Source organism: Lepidochelys kempii, chromosome 9, assembly GCF_965140265.1.
Source record: "Lepidochelys kempii isolate rLepKem1 chromosome 9, rLepKem1.hap2, whole genome shotgun sequence".
Classification (NCBI taxonomy): Eukaryota; Metazoa; Chordata; order Testudines; family Cheloniidae; genus Lepidochelys; species Lepidochelys kempii.
The window spans coordinates 16,003,293-16,028,583 of NC_133264.1; the positions used below are offsets into that span (position 1 = coordinate 16,003,293).

At 42.8% G+C, this 25,291-nt stretch overlaps 1 protein-coding gene across 12 annotated transcripts in view; it reads left to right on the forward strand.

The window, feature by feature from the left end:
• Positions 1-5,104: 5,104 nt before the first annotated feature.
• The window catches only part of TNIK (TRAF2 and NCK interacting kinase), a 321,027-nt gene continuing 300,840 nt past the window's right edge, over positions 5,105-25,291 (forward strand). For all 12 annotated transcript variants that reach the window (XM_073359382.1, XM_073359394.1, XM_073359393.1 and 9 more), the window contains exon 1: positions 5,105-5,557. In XM_073359382.1, the coding sequence (XP_073215483.1) occupies positions 5,501-5,557 (57 nt within the window). In that variant the 5' untranslated portion in view covers positions 5,105-5,500. The remainder of the gene's footprint in view (positions 5,558-25,291) is intronic.

Here is a 25,291-nt window from a genome sequence, read left to right on the forward strand (position 1 = left end):
ATAACCATAAGGGATGTATCTATATAGATATATTTACCATGCAAGCTTAGATCGTGCAGAAACATTACCAGCAAAGTACTGGTGCTGGGTAATGCAACATCCAGGCTCAGTCTGACCCCTGGTCAGTTTGGGAGTGATCTCACAAGCCATGGACAGACTCCCAGCTTCAGAAGCAAGAGTAATCCCAGCAATGTAGGCTACTAAAATGAAAATACGTAGGGTGAAATCCTGGCCCCAGTAAAGTCAATGGGAGTTTTGCCTTTGACTTCAGTGTGGCCAGGATTTCATTCATAGACCATCTGCTATTCTACCCCATGATGCTCTCCACTGCAACTCTGACCGTGGAGATTGATCACAGTGTGAACTCTGCAGGGCTTGGAGGAACCAGGAGCAGAATGCAACAGTCATGCCCCACAGCTCCCCTTCCTACTGCAGCTTTTCAGGCATGCAGTTTTGCATGTCCTAAGGCCTAACTGTGGCCTCTAATGCCCACTCCTCTTCCAAGCAATATTTACTGACACGCACAACTTCTGAGTAAGTAAGGTCCATTTACCCAAGGGAGAGGCTAGGACAACAAGAGTGAAGTTTCCTCACTGTGACACATCGCACTGCTTATAGTGTGTAATGACTGGCAGCGTGTTGAGTGATACCATGCCATGGTTGTGGAGTGACTCAGGTGATGCAGGTAAGGCTTGCATAGAAATACCGTGCTGCAGTCACTCATTATTGGTGTGGATACCACTTGTTTTTGCTAAACAATAGTGATGATCACTAATAATAAAACAAAGGCAAAGACTCTCGGTGTGATAGCAACGTACCCAGGGTGTTCTCCATTGCTTTGCATCTCTCCTGTGGAAACTCGCATCGGCATGAGAAGGGGCAATCAGATGATGTATCAATTGAAATGCTTTTGGGACGATCAAGAGATGCAGGATGGACACAAGTAGCCATTAATTTCTGAGTATCTTGTAATGCAGCTGTAGCAGGAATCAGGTTAGCTTGAAATCCAATTATTATCCATTTAATAGAGCATTAATATTTAACCACCCTTTAGTGTGTTTAGGCAATGCCCTTTAACTACTGCTGCATTTCATGTAAAAATGCTGGCCTAGATGCTCAGCTGGTGTAAATCAGCATAGTTCCATGGAAGTCAATGTGGCAGTACCAATTTACACCAACTGAAGATCTGGTCTAATAGTCATGGAATTCTTTTGAAACCAGTGAATCGGATGAATCTTTCTTCCTTCCCCTACTAACAAAATATGTTAGTGGACAGGATATAGTCAGTCGATTGACTGAAATAAGGAAGCAAGGTAAGTCAGATTTGGGGCCTCTCTTTTTCTTTGCAAAGTCTGATCCAAAGCCTATTGAATTCAATTAGAATCTTATTAAGCAAATGTGTCCCTTTAACAGGTCTTTTTTATACCTTAAAGCATTATTTAAACCATTATTTAGCTTCAATCATTATTTTTATAACTCAAATCATTTTTACAACTTAAATAATAATTTGAATCCCATATTGGGACAAAATTAATGTATTATTCTTATTTATTAATATTTTTGCAGAATGAAATATTCAGAAAATTTTCAATTCAGAAATGACAAAATATTTTGTTTCCAATTTTTTTAGTGAAACAGATCATTTTGATAGTCCTTGAAACTGCAATGTTTGGTTTGTTGAACTGATCCAAAATTCTTCATTTCAAATCAATTCATTATTAAACTGCGTTTCTGTATTGTAATGCATTGCCTTATGGGAATTGTAGTTCAGGAGCCTCAGGTCCCCATTCTCCACTATGGACCATGCTCCTTGTCTGTACTACATCTACCATGTCACATCTACAGCTATATGACTCCTATTATGTACCAGGCGGCTTGGTGAGAGAGAACTCTGCTTTGTATCATGGGAGATGTAGTTCTCTAGTGAACCCAGCCAATAGGCTAGAACAGGTGCCCAAACTATAGTTCCCATGAGGCAATGCAACACAACAGGAAAATGCTGTTTAATGCTGAACTGATTAAAAATGAAGAGTCAGTTCAACAAAATGAAATATTCTGATTCAAGTGAAACTAACCCAAAATTAAATATTTCATTTCCGTTTTCTGATGGAATATCAAAAATGTTTAGCTAAACTGAAATTTTTGCATGGAAAATTTTGATCTTGCAGAAAATGCATTTTCCATTAAACAAAATCATTCAGATAGAAACTTCCTAGCTGGCTCAAGCTTCTGCTATCTGGATTCTATGTCCACTGCCACCAAGCCATTGTATATAGCACAGTTACAACAATCTTGAAGTCCTAAAGTGATCGCAGATTTGGATATTATAAACACACTCACACACGAATAATAAAGTCATTTCTTATCACAGAAAAGCCTATCAACAGATGTTCATTATGACTGGAGCTGCATTTGTGCACTGAAGCAATTGGAATTTTCACTACACTTCACTGTAAACCATCATCATTCAGTATATTTATTCTGTTATTGATATAAGTAGGCTCTCTGTATATGTACCATTTTCAAGGACAAATTATAGGCCTCAATTCTGCAAATAACTCTGCCAGCCAGCATGGTAGCATCATATTGTTGCAGGTGTCCATGCTAGCATGCCAATGGAAGGATTAAGGCCTATATCTGTTTCTGTTTCATAATATACACTTTATATACATTTATTCTCTAAAATGAAAGAATATTAAAAGTACATTTTTTTTCTTTTCATTTCTCTCATCTAGAACAATCAAGGCAGTAACACTGCTTTCATTTTTGTTTGTTGCTGGCTTCTAGCCAATATGGCTTTCAGGTTCTCATGTATTAGAACAATATTGCAATATTTAGGTTACAACCAACATAAACATCACTTTGTTTAAAAAACAATTCCATTGTTTAAAAAAAATGAGAGAAGCAGGGCAACAATTTGATTGTTCCGTGATTTTGTAAAAGCTTTTGTCCCCATAATTTAAGATTTGAGTCAAATTAGATTCTTTAAATGTCAGCAGAGATTAACTTTTTTGTGAGATGTTAATGATTTCCTTATTCTTGTATTGGAAACCCTGATACGAGCTCAACTGTGCTTGCATCACTGCACCACTAAGCAGGCTTTCAACCCTTATATTTCTATATATTTCAGTTACCTGAGACATTTGGCAGTTCAATTAAAAGAATTTCATTCTGCTTTGTACTTGGAATTTTCTAGGGGAAAATGCTCTAACAACCAGCACTGGGTGATGACGCTGTTGCTCCATTGCTCTGAATGTATCAGTAACTCTGTGATCAGTGCTAATAATGATAATAAGACATTGATTCAGTTCTAGAACTCTGAACTTCCTTCCCTGCAGGGCATTCTCTGTGCAGACAGCACAGTGACCGTGAACAGAGAGGACAAAGCGGGGAGGGGCAATGGGCTGCCCCTAGATCTGCGACTGGCTTACGATATCCTATTGCTTATGGGGAAATTTCAGTAGCTAGGCTCTGCTTTGCTAGGCTAGCCTGCTGGCTGCCTCTGCTTCCCAAATTACTCCTTGTAATAAGTGTGCTGCATCTCAGACAACAAAGCCCTTTATGCACTAGCTGCAGGCATCAAGCCTTTCTGTCAATTGCATGATTGTTTGCTATTAAAAAGAAGTGCAAAGAGCATCTTAATCCATGAAGCACAATTAAAATCCAACTGCTCTTCTATACACAAGTTACTGTGTGGTGGTGGTTGCCACTTCACAGATCTGCATTTTGTAAGATCCCCACACAAACCAGTGAAATTTGACAATCTCCCCAGTGTATCCTCTGTAATATCCTTCCCGAGGCAACAAATACATGGAATATACCAGGTTTGGGGATGGTTGAGAATAACAAATAAGGAAAAAGGCAAAAGCTGGAACTTCCCGGAACCTGCTGGATTCTGCTAGATTCTACTGCACTCGAAGTAGAGAACCAGTCTAGCTGCTTCTATTGAACCAAAAAAATCCAGTTGTGGACACATCTCAGAGCAAGAGCACTGCAAAAAAACCCAGATCTGATATCTGGATCCTGTGGGTTCAAGTCAATTTTTAGGCCTCAACCCCATATTGAACGGCATAGATAGAGAATTAGGTGTAGGCACTTCTTCTACACCTAACAATTCCAGATCTTAATTCATCCGGGAACGTGAGTGCTGCGAAAACCTAGATTCATGTATCTGAATCTTGGCAATTTTTGGCCCCAGCCTCCGAATTGTACAAACCTAATCTACAGTAAGTGGCTGCTCTTGCACCAGGATGTGTTGAATGCTAAATTCTCTTGGTAAAGGAGAAGTGGCAACGTGTGTTGTCTATTTTAATGGTATAATTAGGGGGCTTGGGGCCAACAAATGGAAGGATCCAGCTGCTAAATATTTGTGGTGCTTTTGTGCAGAGATGGGTCTAGATTTTTGAAGTGGAATTTGGGGAGCTACCGTTCTCTCTGGCTGGTAGGCTTCTTGGATTTGGAATTTAAATAGAACTATCTGAATCTAGCAGGATCCATGTACCAGATACACATTTTTGCAGAGCTGCTGCATCAGTTTGCAACAGGGCCTGGATTTTTTGGAGTGTCTACATTTTTTATCCCTCTATTTAAACAGTAAAACTTTGGGAAGTAGTGCTCAAAATTGACTGAATGCAGCAGAACCCAGGTACCATGCATGTGTTTTTCCAGTGCTATTGGGCTGGGTTATATCAGGATCCAGATTTTTCTCTTAAAGCAGGAACAGATAGTACAATGGGCCAAAATTTGCCAAGATCCGGATGGAGCTAAATGCCAGATCCGGGTTTTTGTGGTGCTCCAACTGTAGGGTGTATGTGTGTGTCTGTGGGGTTGAGAGTGTGTGTTTGTGGCCGTGAGTGTGTTTTTTTCTTTTGAAGTAACAGGATCTGTTACAATTGTTCTTTATTTTGATGGTCCAATTTGAGGGTTGCAGGTCCACAAATCGGCAGGGTCCGGGTCCGGGTCCGGGTCCAGGCAGTTTTTACTTTTATTCCTTTCCCCTGAAGGATAATAGTGCAAAACACATGGCATGGAAATGCTGCCTGTCTCCTGAGGGAAGGCAACACCCACTTTGTGACTCTCACTCCTCCCAGGAAGCCGTGATAGACACTTGTGTGGCTCTCTCTCCATCCGACTGGAGGAGTTGATGTGTCTCATTATAACAGCAGCCAATGCAGCCGCCATCCACAGAAAAGCAAAAAGCATGTCCTATTTAAATACACCCACTCCCCAGCATCACCCTTAGCTTTGCACCGGCCTCACCCTCCCTACCAAAAGGATTGCAAAGGAAGATTTGCCCAGGCAGGCACGGTTCGCTGAGGGATTTTTGTTTTGTTTTGTTTTGTTGTTGTTTTCGCTCGTGTTGTCTTTTTCCTTGGTGTGCTGTGGGGGTGTCTCGCCTGAGGAGAGGAGAGGAGTGAAATAGACCCAGGTGGGGCTCCACGCAGAAGATCGCAGCGTTTCATTTATATTTTTGGTCAATTTCACCGGCAAAGAAGTAAACATGGCGAGTGATTCTCCGGCTCGGAGCCTGGATGAGATAGATCTCTCAGCCCTGAGGGTGAGCGAAAAAATCCTCCTCCTAATCCAACACCCCCTCTCCCGCCCCCGCGCTTTATGGCTTGGGATAAATTTGCTATTTTATGCAAGCGGGTGGCATTTGTTCGGCTTTGCAAGGGTGATTCAGCGGCAGCTCTGGGCGCGCGCGCCCGGGCGTGTGTGTGTGTGACAGAGCCCCAGTGAGCGTGTGTGTGTGTGTGTGTGTGTGACAGAGCCCCAGTGAGCGTGTGTGTGTGTGTGACAGAGCCCCAGTGAGCGTGGGGGGGGGAACAGAGCCCCAGTGAGCGTGTGTGTGTGTGACAGAGCCCCAGTGAGCGTGTGGGGGGGGGCAGAGCCCCAGTGAGCGTGTGTGTGTGTGTGACAGAGCCCCAGTGAGCGTGTGTGGGGGGGGACAGAGCCCCAGTGAGCGTGTGTGTGTGTGACAGAGCCCCAGTGAGCGTGTGGGGGGGGGACAGAGCCCCAGTGAGCGTGTGTGTGTGTGACAGAGCCCCAGTGAGCGTGTGTGTGGGGGGACAGAGCCCCAGTGAGCGTGTGTGTGTGTGACAGAGCCCCAGTGAGCGTGTGGGGGGGGACAGAGCCCCAGTGAGCGTGTGGGGGGGACAGAGCCCCAGTGAGCGTGTGTGTGTGTGTGACAGAGCCCCAGTGAGCGTGTGGGGGGGGGGGACAGAGCCCCAGTGAGTGTGTGTGTGTGTGTGACAGAGCCCCAGTGAGCGTGTGTGTGTGTGTGACAGAGCCCCAGTGAGCGTGTGGGGGGGGGGACAGAGCCCCAGTGAGTGTGTGTGTGTGTGACAGAGCCCCAGTGAGTGTGTGTGTGTGTGACAGAGCCCCAGTGAGCGTGTGTGGGGGGGGCAGAGCCCCGGTGAGTGTGTGTGTGTGTGTGTGACACAGCCCCAGTGAGCGTGTGGGGGGGGGCAGAGCCCCGGTGAGTGTGTGTGTGTGTGTGTGACCCAGCCCCAGTGAGCGTGTGGGGGGGGGACAGAGCCCCAGTGAGTGTGTGTGTGACAGAGCCCCAGTGAGCGTGTGTGGGGTGTGTGATGCTTTCTGAAGATCGAGGGGGAAAAATAAAGAAACCTGCATGACTACGACCTGTCCTTCCCCCCCCCCCAGGCACGGAATAACTAGCCCAGGGCGAGCTGCTGGTCCCCAGACAATGTCCTGTTGCCCCCCAGCGCTGTGTGTGTTCATCACGTAGCTCTGGATGGGGGTGGGGTGTAGCTCGGTCATCCCTGCCTGGTTGGTTGGTTTTTGTTTTGTTCCCGGGGGCTCGGTGGGGGTAAGTCCAGGCTTGCACGGCGAGCGGCTCCTCTCCCCCTTTGCTATTCGGCCAGCATCTGGCCGGAAGCGAACCTGCGGCTGCAAGGTAGCGACCCCTTGAGCGGCTGGACGGGGCTGGGGACATGTCTGTGTCTCCGTCTGCCGTGCTCTCTGCTGGGTCTCCGCTGTGTGGGCTGGGCTGGCTCTGCGGCTCCGCTCCACCTGGGAGAAGTGTGACATTTCCCTTTCAGCTGGGTTCAGCCAGGTGGCAGAGACATTGGTTTGAATTAAGGCACAGACGCAAATAAACCCTGGCCAGGGAGGATGTGGCTTTTCGTTTCTTTTTGTCCTCAGATATGTGGTAATGCTTACAGCAGCCCTTACCCTGCTGATCTGCCTGCTCTTTCGTGGGGCCTGGCTCAGCTGCTGCCTTCCCCCGGTGTGGAAGGAGGCAGTGGGGAAAACAAAGTCCATTTTGACGTTAGTATTGTGAAATTAGCGCATAATGAGCCCTTAATGATTTCCCTCCTCACCTCCATTGCCCCCAGGGGAATGGGATGCACCTTTCCTTGCCGTTCTCATCAGGCACCGGCTTGTCTTATGGAGCTTGATTAAATAAATGCGTGTACCACACACCGGTGTGTGTGTGTGTGTATTTGTATTTTTATACAAACGGGTCATCACTGAAACGGAATCAATGTGGGCTACTAACACAGATGTGGTGGGCAAGCATTGGAGTGTGGAGGGTCACACCTTGTGGTACAGCACATCGTCACACACTGATGCTAAACCCCGGGAGCCTTTTTTGTGTGAGTCTTCATCTGTTTTCATTAGCTCCTTCCCCCCTCCCCCACTTTTTAAAAGAGACAGCCCTTATTTTAATTTAAAATGTACCGTTTAGATGTCAAGTTTACCAAATATGGCAGCCATCACTTTCTTTGTGACCTGGCGGTTTTTCCTCCTGTTTCCCTAACTTTTATTTTCTTCCATCCTTTTGGTCCTAAGACTGTATTGCTGGTTTCAGCTATTGGTCGCTTAAAGGAGTAGAACCTAACATGAATATGGCTCTTGCAATTCCGGTCTGAAAGCTCATTCCTGCTTTATTACAGCAAGACTGCATATTTCACTGCTGGCACTGACTTTCTTAACAAGAAAAAGAAAATTAGAAGCAGCATCCCCTGAAGACTTTCAAGCGTGTAGTGTTAGAAATATTATTTGCTTCAGTGGAAAGAAGGGCCCCCTTTAACTCATTTGCCCCACTTTCTTGCTGGTGAGTCTCTGGCTGAATAAGGCTGCAAATGATTGCTCAGCAGTTCAAGGTGTGGACAAGAATGTCATATCAGGACCCTGCATTTTAAAAATAAACATTTAGGTCCAATTCACCTCTCACTTATGCTGGTGAATATCGGGAGAAATGTGATTGGCCATAACACCAGTGTAAAGCATATGTCACCTGAAAGAAGAAACAGCCCCTACAAAACTGTGGTTTAGTTTGTTTGTTTGTTCTTAAGGAACATCAGCAGTTTAATGTCCTCATAACACTTATTTTAAAAATTTCTGTAGAATTTCCTTCCAATTTAAGGACCTGAGTGTTTTACAATTATGTCGTCATATTTTTGTTTGTGTGTGTGGTTTTTTTTTAAATGGCAGATCTTGTGCAAGATATAGTCTGTGCAAAATAACTGATATTCTTTTAGCCTCTGAGCAGGACTGTGTTTGCATTTGAAAAAAATGATTCCAGAAATGGAGATATGAAATTCTCTACTGAAATTGCATTCATTTTGCCTCTTGCTTTGCACTCTTTCCATGGCATTGTGCCCTGTCCCCAAATAAAAAAAAAAAAAATTCAACCAAAAAGCTAGCCTCCATTAATTTGATCAGCCACAGGATCTGTTGGCTTGGATTAATGGTAGATCTGCCTCAACAGTATCTAGATGTTGAGTCTCTTTATGCTGCCACTTTGAAGCCCTGAAGAATGGTTGGTGCCAGTTTTGACTGGTGGGGAAGGAGGGTGTATGAGAAAATAAAGGGCATGCTGTGAATCTTCACATACCAAAGTGAAGATAATCTGTCCAGAGATCCCAAAATTAAGAGACATGTATCGGGTTGGAGAAAAGCCTATTTGTATCTACTACATTAGATAAATTATTCAAGAACAGTTAATCTGTGTGCACATTTGACCCTACGTGATGCTCCAAGGTCGGCAAGACCTAGGGTGAGCTGTTGCTCTGGCTCAGAAGTAGCCCTTAGCATTAGGGATCAAATTTTTCTCAACACCTAGCTGTAAAGAATAGATGTCATTCATTCATTTGGGCCTGAACTTCATTTTCTAATGCTTTATTCCCCAATGTACATGGCACACATTTCCTGGGCATAGCAGACATTCCCTGGATATGCACAAAATCCAAAGAGGAAGAATAGCAGACGCTGAATAATTTAAATGGGAGAGGCCTGTTATGGCATTTTCATTTCATTTCATTTCATTTCATTTCAGTTATTCAAGTCAAACAAAAATTGGGACCCTAATTTGTTGAGGAATAGCTCTTCTAAACGAACCTCATTTAGCACTAAGAATAACTGAAGGTTATTCATCTGATACGTTGTGGAGTTTCAATCATTCCACAGTTTCTGAATAAAAAATCAATAGTAAATTTGCTGCCAGAGCACAAAACATGTCAGAGAGGAGTAATTTCCTTAGGCTCACACAATTTAATTCCTTACAAAATAAGGAAAGGGCTGTGTTGCTGCAGCTTTGTAAATGTGTGTGTCTAGGTGGAGGAACCATTGTTCAGTTCTCGACATGTCAGAAATAGTGAGAAATAGCTATTAAAAATGTTATAAACCAGAAGCGGACAGCCATTCAAAGCCAGGTTGACGAAACAGTTCATGCCTAAAAACAAAATGGGAAAAAAGAAAAGAAATGCTTATGAAATGTGTCACTATGTTTGATTCAACTGAAATTTTGTTTTTGTAAACACACTGATCAGAAAAAGAACACAATGCACAGAAAACCTGCCTATTAATAAGCAGTCAAGTAAACTTACACTAAGCTGAGTCTTAATCATGAGGTTGTCATCTTTCTTTCTTCTGGTTTCCTTTTCTCTCAAGTAATAGGGGTATATTCAACACTTCCATGGAATTAAAGTATGGTGTGCAGTTAAATATTGAATATGGTTTGAATAAAATCAAGAGTCCTGCAAATTTCACACAAGCAGGTTTTAGTGGCCTATGTAGTCTCACTGATTATTTGCCTGAGCAGGAATTTGCAGAATTGGACTGTAAACCGGCATTAATAAATGCCATTTAAAAATAATAATAAAGTTTTTCCACATTGATATTTATGCCAATCAAAGAATGGTCCACCACAGTAGTGTGTATATGTGGAACAAAGGTCTGAAGCAATTAAAATTGATGCATTGAGTGTGACCTGCTTAAAATGCATGGATCGGTGCACCTGGTAAGCATATTTAGGACCCAATTCTGCCTTCTTTGGTGTCTGTCTCCATCAATCATTTTATACAGTGCTCATCATCATGGTATCCATGTACCTTGGCTTCAAAAAGGAAAGCTGAGGGCACACGAAAAGGCAGAATGAGGCCTTACATACTGGAAGAATTCTGGAAATATTGATCATTCGGAAGGCTGATGAGTGTTGTTAATGTTACAGAAAACTGTAAGTTAAGATGATGAAGATACCTAAGAACAGGTAGTACCACATACATACACTGACATGGGGATTAGACAAATAGCAAAATAACGTTCTTTTATACTGGGTTGGAAGATATTATTTTATATTTTTGCCAGTCTTTTTGACATGTTTAATAGCAGAATGAGTTGAATTGGCTTGGCTGTTAGCAGAATAATGTTCAATATCAGGAATAGAGCAGGCTGTTGAGATGCACTTTAAATAGGGGGACTTTTTTAAAAATAAAAATGAGGATTTAGTAACTAGGGGTCCAATAGGACATTTTTTTGCTACTGTTAAATTCACACTATGTTGTAAACCCAACATATAATAGTTCTCTGTCTGTAAGGTGCTTAAAGATTTTTTTTTCTTTAAGAGGTTTTATAACCTGCTCCTCTTTAGTGGGGTCCCAGATCTCTGGCCTGAGCCCAAACGTCTACACTCCAGTTTTACAGCCCCGCACAAGCCTGAGTCAGCTGACACAGGCCAGCCATGGGTGTTTATTGCTTTGCAGACATACCATAGACTTTAGGGCCAGAAGGGACCATCACAATCATTTAGGCTGAGCTCCTGTACATTGCAGGCCATAGAACTTCACCCACCCACTCCTGTAATAGGCCCATAACCTCTGGCTGTGTTACTGATGTTCTCATACCTTAATTTAAAGACCTAAAGTTATAGAAAATCCATAATTTACTCTAGTTCAGACCAGCAAGTGACTTGTGTGCAGAGGAAGGCGAAACCCCTTCCTCCTCCCCCAAGTCTCTGCCAATCTGACCTGGGGGAAAATTCCTTCCCAACCACAAACATGGTGATGATCACTTAGACCCTGAGCCTGTGGGCCAGATGTACCAATCAGACACTGGGAAAGAATTCTCTATATTAACTCAGAGCCTCCCCATCTCTGGCCATTGGAGACATTTGCTAATGCCATTGTAGGCAATCTCATCATACCATCCCCTCCATAAATTTATCAAGCTCAGTCTTGAAATATGTTAGTTTTTTGCCCCCAGTATTCCCCTTGGAAGGCTGTTCCAGCACTTTACTCCTCTGATAGTGCTGGAAATGGCCCACCTTGATTATCATACACATTGTAAGGAGAGTGATCACTTTAGATAAGCTATTACCAACAGGAGAGTGGGTTTGTGGGGGGGGGGGAGGGGAGGAGGAGAAAACCTGGATTTGTGCTGGAAATGGCCCAACTTGATTATCATACACATTGTAAGGAGAGTGATCACTTTATATAAGCTATTACCAGCAGGAGAGTGGGGTGGGGAGAGGTATTTTTTCATGCTTTGTGTGTATAAAAAGATCTTCTACACTTTCCACAGTATGCATCTGATGAAGTGAGCTGTAGCTCACGAAAGCTTATGCTCAAATAAATTGGTTAGTCTCTAAGGTGCCACAAGTCCTCCTTTTCTTTTTGCGAATACAGACTAACACGGCAGTTACTCTGAAACCTCTGATAGTTAGAAACCTTTGTCTAATTATAAACCTGTTGATGGCCAGTTTATATCCATTTATTCTTGTGCCAGCATTGGTCCTTAACTAAAATAACTCCTCTCCTTCCCTGGTGTTTATCCCTCTGATGTATTTTTAAAGAGCAATCATATCTCCCCTGAGCTTTTGTTTTGTTAGGCTAAACAAGACAAGCTCCTTAAGTTTCCTTTTGTAAGTCAGGGTCTCCATTCCTCTGATCATCTTAGTAGCCTTTCTCTGCACCTGTTCCAGTTTGAATTTAACTTTCTTAAACATAGGAGACCAGAACTGCACACAGAGTTCCAGATGAGGTATCACCAGTGCGTTGTATAATGGCAATAACACATCCCTGTCTCTACTGGTAATATCTAGCCTAATGCATCCTAGGTGCATTAGCAACCTCTTTCATGGTCGCATCACATCAGTGGCTCGTAGTCATCCTGTGATTGACCAATATACTCAGGTCTTTCTCCTTCTCTGTCGCTTCCAACTATAGTCTTCAACTTATACCAGAAATTCTTGTTCTTAGTCCCTAAGTGCATGACTTTTCATTTTGTACTATTAAATTTTGTCGCATTCTGTTACCCAGTTTTCAAGGTTGCCCAGTCTTGTATGATATTCTGGTTCTCCTCTGTACTGGCTTTACCTCCCAGCTTTGTGTCATCTGCAAAGTTTATTAGCACACTCCCACTTTTTGTGCCAAGGTCATTAATGAAAGTGTTAAATAGATTTGTCCCAAGACCAATCTTTGAGGAACTCCACCAGTAACCTCCCTCCAACCTGACAGTGTCAGCATGTCATTTCTCAAAACAACAGATTTCAATGTCCCGGAGCCTAGTTCTTCAAACATATATGTTAGCAGGATTGGGTCCCAAGATTGCCTGTGAGCTATTGCAATGGTTGCCATAGCTTGATCAGCTACTGCCTAATCCATCTTGAATCACCGCTTCTCAGCCACTTGAGTGTGAAAGTTGCTCTAGAAAAACAAATCCTATTCTTTCATCACTTTGAGACTTGGTGATTGCACAGCTGTGCCTTGTCTAACTAGTCTTGGCATGCCTGGATTTAACATGCTTAGGTACACTTTGTTCTTATATGTGATTTAAGCAATAAGGGCCACATAGCAATCCTTCATTAGTCAGAGAAGGACCTGCTGGGTGGATAAGGAGAACGGGCTTGTGGAAAATAGAAGGCACTTAGCAGCTGTTCCTTGCCTAATTGGTAAAGGAGCCTATGTGGGTCCTTATTTTATTATAAACCAAGAACAGTCTGAAAGCAAATCCCTGAATCTGAACACTGCTGCCTCTGAGGTGTTTGAAAGCCAGATCTGGATTTACAGCTTGAGCTCCTCTCTGTGATAAACCTGGCTGCTAGAGATCAGCGGCATTGTTTCTCTCTCTCTCTCTTTTTTTTTTTGGTGAAAGGTTGATGTCATTTGCCTCAATGCCTCTATTTCTGGATGCTCAATTTTAGACTCCTGAAAGAAGCTTGACTTCCAAAAAGTGCTGAGCACCCATCCTCTGGAAATGGGGTCCCTTTAATGTGCGTGATGTTGGGGTCCCCAACTCACTTGTCACTTTGGAAACTCTTGGTATTAGGGTTGGTTCCAGGGGAAGACGCTCGGCTAAGTAGTAGTGATATTGGTTGACTTGTGTAGAACGGGATGAAACGCAACGGTGTCACGGTTTATTCCCATAGCTGTGCCTCTGTAGGACAGTGAAGTTTTGATGACCATTTGTTTGTATTAGCTGATCTTTATTAATTAAGATATGAGCCTCTTGTGCACTAGTAAGAATGCTGGCATTGTACTGTTACCAGTATTTCATCAGTTTGATAACATAGGATATGTCACATACAGTAAAGACATGCTAGAAATGCTATTAATGTTCCAAACGTATGAACAGCCACTCTAATACATCATGACAGGTTTCAGAGTAGCAGTCGTGTTAGTCTGTATTCGCAAAAAGAAAAGGAGGACTTGTGGCACCTTAGAGACTAACCAATTTATTTGAGCATAAGCTTTCGTGAGCTACAGCTCACTTCATCGGATGCATACTGTGGAAACTGCAGAAGACATTATATACACAGAGACCATGAAACAATACCTCCTCCCACCCCACTCTCCTGCTGGTAATAGCTTATCTAAAGTGATCACTCTCCTTACAATGTGTATGATAATCAAGTTGGGCCATTTCCAGCACAAATCCAGGTTTTCTCACCCCCCCCCCCCAAAAAAAAAAAAAAAAACCACACACACACAAACTTACTCTCTTGCTGGTAATACGTAAAAGAATAAATGGACACAAATCAGATGTCAAGAATTATAACATTCATAAACCAGTCGGAGAACACTTCAATCTCTCTGGTCACGCAATTACAGACATGAAGGTCGCTATCTTACAACAAAAAAACTTCAAATCCAGACTCCAGCGAGAAACTGCTGAATTGGAATTCATTTGCAAATTGGATACTATTAATTCAGGCTTAAATAGAGACTGGGAGTGGCTAAGTCATTATGCAAGGTAGCCTGTTTCCCCTTGTTTTTTCCTACCCCCCCTCCCCACAGACGTTCTGGTTAAACTTGGATTTATGCTGGAAATGGCCCACCTTGATTATCATGCACATAGTAGGGAGAGTGGTCACTTTGGATGAGCTATTACCAGCAGGAGAGTGAGTTTGTGTGTGTGGTTTTTGGAGGGGGGGTAGAGGGTGAGAAAACCTGGATTTGTGCTAGAAATGGCCCACCTTGATTATCATACACGTTGTAAAGAGAGTGGTCACTTTGGATGGGCTATTACCAGCAGGAGAGTGAGTTTGTGTGTGTGTGGGGGGGAGGGGCGGAGGATGAGAAAACCTGGATTTGTGCTGGAAATGGCCCAACTTGATTATCATACACATTGTAAAGAGAGTGATCACTTTAGATAAGCTATTACCAGCAGGAGAGTGGGGTGGGAGGAGGTATTGTTTCATGGTCTCTGTGTATATAATGTCTTCTGCAGTTTCCACGGTATGCATCCGATGAAGTGAGCTCTAGCTCATGAAAGCTTATGCTCATATAAATTGGTTAGTCTCTAAGGTGCCACAAGTACTCCTTTTCTTTTTGCGAATACAGACTAACACGGCTGCTACTCTGAAACCTGCTTTTGGTTAGGGCTCTAATGAGAGTTTTTGGTTAAAAGGGAAACAAAAGAAAGCAATCTGCACTGCCTCTGCTCTCTACCTTCCCATATATGAGGTTTATTGAATGCCAGGGAGTGGGGGATTTTGTTTAAAACATTGGCTTCCCTTAAATTGGCACTGCTATAGCCCATTCCTGTACAGTCCTGAATCTTAGCAAATATCTCAATTTCTTCCCTTTCCCCTCCATGAGTGGGGACACAAAGAGCATCATCTCATGAGTATTTTGAAATCTGCTGTTGATATTTATTTGACACTCCAGGTTTAAAAGCAAAACAGCCTAGTGATTATTGAATATGACTGACACCTTTACTATCGGGGAATGGTATACTAAGAAGTATCGCTACTAGTACCTCTCGTCTGCAACCCTACATATCTTCTGTGTACCAAATATACACTATGTAAATAGAAGTAAGTAGTAGTTGGTTGAAATGCTCTTGGATTCTTGAGTTCTGGATTTGTCACCATTAGGGTTGAACCATTTCCTGCTAATGGTCTCACTGAGTCTCTCTCTCTGTTCCTTTCTCGTGGCCAAATCATATTCCTTTAGAGACTTGTCATGTTGTTAAAAAACGTGGCTATGAAATTGCTGCTGCTGTAGGGCCTTGACCTCTGTTCTAGTCAACTATCAAGACAACTGTGGGTTGTTTTGTTTTTAACCTACAGAATATAGCACAAATCCAGCAAGGCACTTACCTGTACTTAAATCTGCTCAAGCACATGCTTAACTTTAAGTATGTGCTTAAAGTGCTTGGCTAGGTTGGAGCGTAAGGATGGTAAAAGTAACTCTTAAAAAAAGGCATTTCAATAGTGCGTGTATATACAAGGCAGTCAGTACATCAGATTACACCTTTTATACACACGCAGGAGCAAATGATCAGCGTAGACCCTGTAATTTCTATACGAAGGTGTTCAGCTACCAAAGTACATTAAATGTAGTGGGTAGAACAGGTGGTTAGGAATAATTGTGATCTCCATTTGAACTGGCTGTAAATGTATTGACAATAATCACCCGTGTGCGTCCAAGGAATAGATGCACTTGAAAGTTACTGTATACAGGATCATGGTGCACAGACAGTGCAATCATAACTTCAACTTGCAAACTCTGAGATGCTCTTTGAAAATCTTTCCCTTGCAATTGGATTTGAATCTTAAATTTCCTTGCTTGATACCTGAAGACCAAGGGCAAAATATTGATCATCATTCTGACTTCCACAGACTTAAAATATAAACAAGGAGCTTCTAAAACAATCCTATTAGATTTCACACAGTTCTATCTCTAGGGAAACTAGCAATAATGGGCAAATAGGTAACATGGTGTGGAGAAGGGAAAAAATACAGTTTGATGCAATTTATAACATCACAATCGTGACAATCAGCAATAGCCATTAAAGAGAGCAAGAGAAGACTCAACTCCCGTTTGGTATGATATATATCAGAGGGGTAGCCGTGTTAGTCTGGATCTGTAAAAGCAGCAAAGAGTCCTGTGGCACCTTATAGACTAACAGACGTATTGGAGCATAAGCTTTCATGGGTGAATACCCACTTCGTCAGATGCATGTATTCATCCACGAAAGCTTACGCTCCAATACGTCTGCTAGTCTAGAAGGTGCCACAGGACTCTTTGCTGGTATGATATAGGGCATCATGCCGATCTCTCTTTGATTCTGTCTTATTATAATTGTATTACATTTTGAAAAGCTTGCTTTTTGAGAGTTGAAGTTACAGCATCTAGCTCTTCTAATGCTAACCTTCCTTTGGAGAGCTATGGATGGAGACTGGCTTTCTCCCCATTTTACAGATGGAAAAACTGAAAAAAATGAGAACAAAACCTGTGGCAGTGCGTCTCAAAGCCTGCACCTACAAAAGGGCTTGCGATACAAGATAGCTGCATAGATGCTTCTGCTCAGGCTCTGAGGACCACCCCCTTGCTGGGTTTCAGAGCCTGAGTGGGAACAGCTCTGCTGCTATTTTTAGCACTGTAGCGTGAGCCTGAAGACCTGGTCTCTGAGACTTGCTGCGCTGGTGTTTTTTTGGTGTGGTTTAGACATATCCTGAGATGTGGAACAATATATTCAAGGTCACACAGCAGACTAGGGGCAGAGCTGGGACTAGAACCCAGGGCTCCTAATGCTTAGCACAGCACATCACCCTCTCCATTGGACTACACTGGCTTGCTGCACTAACAGAAGCCACAATCATTTCAAGCTCAGTTACCTGAAGAGCTACATTTAGTAGTTACAAAGCCAGTAGCCTTTGATTTTTCCCCCCTCTATCTCCCTCCCTTCTCCTTTTGTTGCTCTGAACTATGCCTGCATATTGAAACTGCCTGAGAATAGAGCAGGCAGCAAATGCAATGAGCTTTGACATTCTGCACGTAAAAGGCTTATGATTTCAGAGGGAGAACTGTCTAAAGAAATGGCAAAACTTTTTTTCCCCAGCACTAAATGCAGGACTAATCCTGAGGTAGGGGCTCATTGCCCTGAATTTCCCAGCAGCGTGCTCCATTTCTTGCAAGACTAGGCCCTAGCTTTTTGCTTTTGTACCCAACGAGTTTGGCTAATTGCTTGTTTTAAAAGGGGAAGGAAGCATATGAAGTTGGAAAAAAGTGTTTAACAAAGAGGTTTAATCGTGATTCACTTATAATTTTCTGCACTCTTGATTTTACTGGTTTAAATGGTGAACGCTTCCAGAATGGAGAAAGGCTCCTATCTTTCAGTCCAGAATGGTTTTTCTGATATTACTCACTTTCCCCACATACTCACCAGGCCACATCCCCGAAGTTCCAGGTGTGTGTTAGTAATAATCGTCATCAATGTAAGTGATAAAATAAAGCAGCCAGCACTATAGTATCCAGGTGGATTTCATATATTTTAGGGCAAGAGCAAGCAATGCTTCTTCCCTACAGAAGAGGTGAGCAGACATGATGTTGAAGCAATTGCCCAGCACAGAGCTAACTAGCTACCATGAATTTAGCAAAGAGCAAAACCAAGGCTGTAAGTTAAATGCTAGTTTCAGAGTAACATCCAACGAAGTGAGCTGTAGCTCACGAAAGCTTATGCTCAAATAAATTGGTTAGTCTCTAAGGTGCCACAAGTACTCCTTTTCTTAAATGCTAGTGTAATAGGATGAAGGATACTGACCCCTGTCTTGTGACAGGAATATTTGGCTTTGGAGATGAGTTGGTCAGAAAATGAGGTGGGGTGTTTATATGGAAAATTTGATTTTTTGGCTTTCTGATGAAATCTTGATTTTTTTTAGGAAAGCAGATGCTTTCTATGAAAAGTTTCACTGAGCCAAATACCCAATTTTTGTGGCTGGGGGAGGGGAAAGTTTCAGTGGAACATTTTTGACCAGCCCTGATTGAGGGGATTCCTTCTTATGGTTAATGGAAGACCTGGACATAAGATATCTATCAATGTTCCTACACTCTGGCCAAACTCTGACATGTTCCCAGTGGAGCAAATTCCAGAGAAAAGGCCCAACCTTTGAGTTCCCAGACCCTGATAGGTAATGTTTTTTTAAAAAAGGGTGGGGGGAAACCTTTCCCAATTCTTGGACAGCTCATGTGCATGTTTTATGAATGTGGAGGAATGGACAGAAACTTGCACTATTTAAAGCCTGTTTGTTGACAAGGCAGATATTAGACAGCCTCTACAACCTTGAACCTGACCCATAAAGTCTGCTCCCTTAAGAATGAGAGTCAATTCCCGTTCCTTGCTGCTTTCCCCTCGGGTCTCAGAGTGGCAAATATGCCTTATTAGTGGGGTAACTTCAGAATGAGCACCATTTTGCTACAGGCACAGCTACCTAATGGATTTGATTTGTGATACTTGCTGGGGAAATAGAAGGTCCCTCAAAGGTCACGAGCCCTGGCTTTACCCATTACGCCAATAAGCTGGCAGCCTCTCTCCAGGAAGACCTTTGATTTCAAATTGTTCTCTGGGTTTTACACAACACCGTATGTGGTGGATATTTGTGGTGGTTGTTTTTGTCTGAGAAACAAAAATGGCTTGAGTTACTGAAGGGAACTGGGATAATATCAGTCATGAAGTGGAGGGAAGAACAATAATTTCATGGGTGATCTCTGCTATCCAAAAAGAGAACATCTCCAGTGCAGTTTTGATTATCAGTATGGGAAGCTCCATCTATTAGGAAACCTTGATCATCCAATAATGGATGTCAGGGACCACTCCCCTGTTTTGGGTAGCTGAGACTTGGGAAATCCAGATAGTACCACAATTGTGAATTGACAACGAGCATGGCCTGCTGCAAGAAAAATGCTTCCTTTAATTTGCTCAAGAGCCTGGGAGTGATAAGTTCTTCCTTATGTGTGAATCCTCATCAGTCTGGTAGATATAATATGCTTTTCTTAATTACCCCACTCCAAAAGGGTGTGTGTGTGTGTTTTTTTAAATTGCTTTTAGCTAGAAAAGGTACATGAAACACTGAAACTGTGTCTGCATGCTTCTTCTGTAGAGTGCTTTAAAGAGCTAGCCCACTAGGTTGCATGTTCTTTTGAAAAGAACACTTTTTAGGTGCAAAAGGTATAGCAAAGTGTGGATGTTGCTTTATAAATTAGGAATAATCCACAATTAAATTGGGTAACTCAACACATTTGTCACTTCCTTCCTCTTTTCATTTAATTACTTCTAAGATAAACTGGTAACCGAGAATTAACATAAAAGTTAATAGGCGTTCCTTCCCTAGCTCATTCTCCTGTTTCCTAGGTACTGTACTGCATCACATGTTGTATGTCAGGTAATCTCTGGTCATTGTGTCAATTTTCTAACTTTTAGAGATGGCAGATGCTATAGGGATGCCAAATGTGATTATTATCATTGCAATACTGAAGAGGCACAACAGGATATCAGAGAAGAAGTTGAAGAACCAGCGTCAATACACAATTTCATTGTTTCTCTTTGATTGTAGCTCTTCAGTTTGCCAGGTATCTGAAGGCCTCCTTGAAAACTTGACTTTACAATATACACCCACAAATATATGTATCTGACTTGCCGAAGCAAATGGTTGGTTTTTGTGTACATTGACATTTTTGGGTGAGACTTTTTCAAAAGCACTTAGCATTGGCCTAACTCCTCTCCCCATGATGTTGATGGAAGTTTACTGTTGACAACAGTGGGTGCTGAGTTAGTCCAAAGCAAAATGCTTATAAAATCCCACCTTATGTGCTTGCACCTGTTGAGACCTTTTGAAAATATAGGCTTACATTTTCAAATGTGGGTGCCTAAAACTAGGCACCTAAGTGAAAAGCAGCCTCACTTTGCAGAGCTGTTGAGCATCCACAAAATGAAGTCAATCCTGGAGCTCAGCATCTCTGAAAATCAGGACACAGTTATTAAGGTGATTGATTTTAGGCAGCCAACGTTGCAAATGTTGATCCAAATGAGTCCAGGTGTGGATCTGAGCTCTGCAAGCCAAATGTGCCTGGAATTCTTTTTCCTATTCTCAAAAAGAAAAGGAGTACTTGTGGCACCTTAGAGACTAACCAATTTATTTGAGCATAAGCTACAGCTCACGAAAGCTTATGCTCAAATAAATTGGTTAGTCTCTAAGGTGCCACAAGTCCTCCTTTTCTTTTTGCGAATACAGATGAACACGGCTGCTACGCTGAAACCTTTTTTTATTCTGTGAACAAAATGGTTTTGACTTTATGTACAGAAGCCTCTTCTAAATAATATAACTAGCCATTTAAAGATGCCCTTCTCAAGAGACCAAGTGGCACTGTGGATGAATGACCCTGCATATTTTTCAGTTAAAAACAACAGCAAAAAAGGCTTCCCTATAGCTGTAGGGGCCTCCAAAGAAAACTCAGGATTGTTCCTCTTAAATATATTGGATGTGGTGAAAAAGGGGTCGTCCTGTATGTTATGTACCCCAGGAATTAAAAACCCAGTAACTTCCAAGCAATGTTTCGGGCTGCAATGAATCCCGATGCCTCAGTTAAGACCTTTCTCTCCCACTTCCCCACCCCACAGTAGAATGGAAGTGGTGACTTCATCTTAAACATAGTAGTGCCAGCACTCCATGTTGGAGAGGAAAGGGCAATGCAGTTTTCCCTCTAGTTCAATATTCACTCTTAGCACCCTGGCTGCCAGTGTCTGAGGGGGGGAGTCATGCAATATGTAGCATCTTCTAAATTGCTAATGCTCCACGAAGAAAGAAATGGGGATGGAGTGGGGAGGGAAGCAGTGGTTTTGGAGTGTTGCCTGGGCCCAGGTTTTAAAATTAAAAGGGTTTTAAATAGTCTTTTTTCTGGCTACGCAGACAAGCTGTCTTCATTGCAATAAGTCTTGGGCTTTTAAATATTGATTAGCTGAGCGACTGTGGTGATTCTGTGGTCTTCCTCGTGCCGCCCTGTAGGGATCAGTGTATTAGTATGTTCAAAGAGCCTGGGATAGCTAAATGGGATTGTGGTAATGAGAGCTTTGCAAATGGTCTCCAAAACGAAACTCTCAGCCACAGTGACTACCTCCTCCTGTCTGAATACCCTGGACTGCTCTAAATATAAACACTGCCCAGAGCTCTGCACTGATGGAAATGCTGAAAGAGGACAAAAACAAATTTTCCAAGTCTAGTATACCGAGTTCAATACACTCTTCCCTGGTGATGATGGACAGAAATCTCAGCCATTTGCTCTGAACTAATATTCAGTGAGCTTTTAATGGGCATCGGGAGTACTATGAAAAGGAGAGGAGAGCTGGTACATGCAGAAATGAAAGAGAGCAGCGGGAGCTGAATCGGGACCTGTGAGAACGTCCCTCTTCAGGTTGGCACTTGCTCATTGGTTTAGCCTTGCTATCTTGAAAGGGATTAATTTAAGCCCAGGTTTCAGGACTTTGCTGAATTGGTGCCACTGTCACAAGTGTAAACTCATTCTCAGGGAGTTGTGCAAACTTGACTGAAACCATATGTTTACATATAGAAAAAGATTGTGAAATAGTCACAAGAAATTCTTAGTACTTGAGTGCTGGGAGTGCCTCCAGGTGAAATTGTGGACCTGACTGTGGTAGGGACTGTTGAAACCCAGAGATAATCTAGCCTGAAAAACTTTAAATCTAAGTAGCCAAGGCAGAGAAACTAAAAGAGAGATGTAGTATTATTGGTCCCACTTTACAGATGGAAATATGAGTCTCAGAGAGATTAAAGCCCTAATCCAGCAAAGCATTTAAGCATTTGCTTAACTTGAACAATGTGAGGAGTTTCACTGAAGTCAATGGGACTGCTCACATACTTGAAGTTTAAATGTGGGCCTTGACCCAGCAAAGCACAAGTGACTTGCTGATGGTTACACAGGAAGGCTGTAGTAGAGCCAAGAGTTGAACTCAGATCTCCTGATAGCTAGGTCAGGGTTTAACCACAAGGCCATCTTGCCTTCCAAGTTCTTGTCTCTGAAGCTGGAAATAAAAAATAAATACAACACTCTTGGGACAAAATAGTGGGCCAAATTATCAAAGGGGCCTTAACGCATGCATGCAGCCCATCAGGGTAATCCACTGGCGGGCCGCCAGACAGTTTGTTTACATTTGCACAGCCAGCCGCTGCTCCTAGTGGCCGTGGTTTGCTGCTCCCGGCCAATGGGAGCTGCAGGAAGTGACGCGGACCGCAGAGACATGCCGGCTGCTGCTTCCTGCAGCTCCCATTGGCTGGGAACAGTGAACCGCGGCCACTGGGAGCTGCGGGTGACCGTGCAAATGTAAACAAACCATCTGGCGGCCCGCCAGCAGACTAGCCTGATGGGCCACAGGTTGCCCACCACTGTTCTAAACTTTGCGGTCCCCAAGCAAACAGCATCTGAGCATGCAAATTGTGTAGCCAGATGTCTGGCTACTCTGCATGTGAAGATGCAGGACTCCTGCACAGACAAGAATGCATGTGCAACAGCAGGCTTCGTCCTGCAAATGCTTGTGTACACAATGCGAGTCAAGTTATTTATGTCCCAAAATGTCTTGTTAAGAGTGCTGCTGCCTGTCCACCCTCCTGAATGTACTGTGTTGTTTGTTAGTTTTCAAGTGTATTGTCCAGTCTCGTCTGAAATGACTCGCTTGATGAGGCTTCTTTCAGTGCATTGGGAGGCTGTTTCACAGTCAATGGACCTGAAGGGTGCTCTGAGACCATTGTGGAAGCTATTAGTTGCCCAATTCTTATTAATGTGAGTGGTAACGGTGACACCAAAAGCCTGCACTACACAGTTCTATCTTTCATTAACAATTTTATCTGATTACTGGGGATGGAGTTCTGAGCAAAGTATATTCAGTAAAGAATAGAAAGATAATGAGGAAAAAATATTAAAAACAGAGGAAGTTCATATATACTTGAAATTAACAGATCTGCTTTCTTCAGGCATTCAATGTCCTAGATCTTCAGTTCTTATTCTTCTGAGCCATGTGTTTCTATGGACTGGTATTTGTTTTCAAAGGCACCACATAGTTACACTGGACGTGGATTGATCATTCCAGTGCTACTCTGTGCTAGGAGGTAAAAAACAAGCCATGAAGCAGATAACAGAAGGAAAGACCTGGTGGATAAAAACAGATGTAAAGTGAGCATAACAAAACTTGTTTTCCTTAAAGGAAATAATTGAGGGCAAGTTATCATTTATGATGACCTGGCCAAGGTGACTCATATACTGCAATATAATGAGTCACTTGTTAATGACCTGCAAAGGAAAAGTGCCAAATTCCAGTTAATTTACCATTGTGTAGTTCAATAGCCAGGCTAAAGAAGTGTGTTTAGCATATTGGTACCTAAAATGTTCCTGAAAATAATTGGTATTTAGAACCATAAATGCATCTCTTCTTGGCTGTTGGGGACATGAGCAGTTACTAGAGTGAAGTTAATCACCTTTTAATAGAACTAGGGAGCCACTGAATGTATAAAGATTGTACAAACTACCCTAAAGACTGGTGCTAAATGCACTGTTGCCTAACGGAGCCAAGTGTGGTACTGAAAGGGCAGGATTGCTGAGGACCCTGATTCCTGCCAGTCACCCCAACAGGCAAATTAACAGGTCCCAGTCACAGGTGGTAAGAACAATGTCATCTTGGCAATATTTTAATATAAGGTCAAAGTTTATAGTAAGGATATATTTTTTTTATCAAGGTTTAATGAATGATTAAGAAACATTATAAGCATGCTAGAACATAAGAACAGCCATACTGGGTCAGACCAAAGGTCCATCTAGCCTAGCATCTGACAGTGACCAATGCCAGGTGCCCTAGAGGGAATGAACAGAACAGGTAATCAAGTGATCCATCCTCTGTTGCCCATTCCCAGCTTCTGGCAAACATGTGCACCTTAGGGTTATAAGCAACCTGTCGGGCTCCTGTGACAACTGGCTGTTCATACCAATTAATTATTTGTTAACTCTTTTTTTAAACAATCCTTAAGCGTGACCTCTCCTAGGTTAATACACTGCGCTTTACAAACACATTCGAAGGTAAGGCCCCCTTCACCAAGGAATTTATAATCTAAGGGCTAGACAGGGACTTTGAACTCAGGAGTAGCCCTGGGAGGCATTGTGACTCAAACACATGCCTTTGGTTCACATTTCCTCCCCTCCTGCTTCCTTGCTCCATGGGGATATATTTATTCCATGGGGAATTGACTCCCCTGGGGCTGCCTTAGCCACATCGACCAGCAAGTAAGGAGGTGAAGACCCCAGACATCACCCATCCCTGCACCTTGCTGTCACCTGCTCCAGAAGGGAATAGCTAGGCATACAATGCTCTGTGGAACCTACGTGGCCAGATCCAAGGTCTGGGTAAGGCAGGCAGGGTTGCTGCCTTATACAGTCACAATCCACTCTTTTGCTCCTTCGAGTGAAGGCAGAAGAAATTATTCCTGACGAGAACCCTGCCTTGAGAGGTAGGGGAGAAAATGACACACAGGAAAAAAAAAATCAATTGTCAATTTCTTAAATGACTGGCAGTGATCCAAAAGAAGATTATTTTGTTACTTCTGCTTAAAACAAAACAAAGCAAACCACCTTTTCTGTTAGGCGATGTCCTGAAACTCCTCTTTATAAAACCTGCAGGGAAATTTGCTAGGATTCCCAGAGAGGTAAATGTTTCCACTGCTTCAGATACCCAAAGAAGAGCCAGAGATGTAAATCTGCTGCTT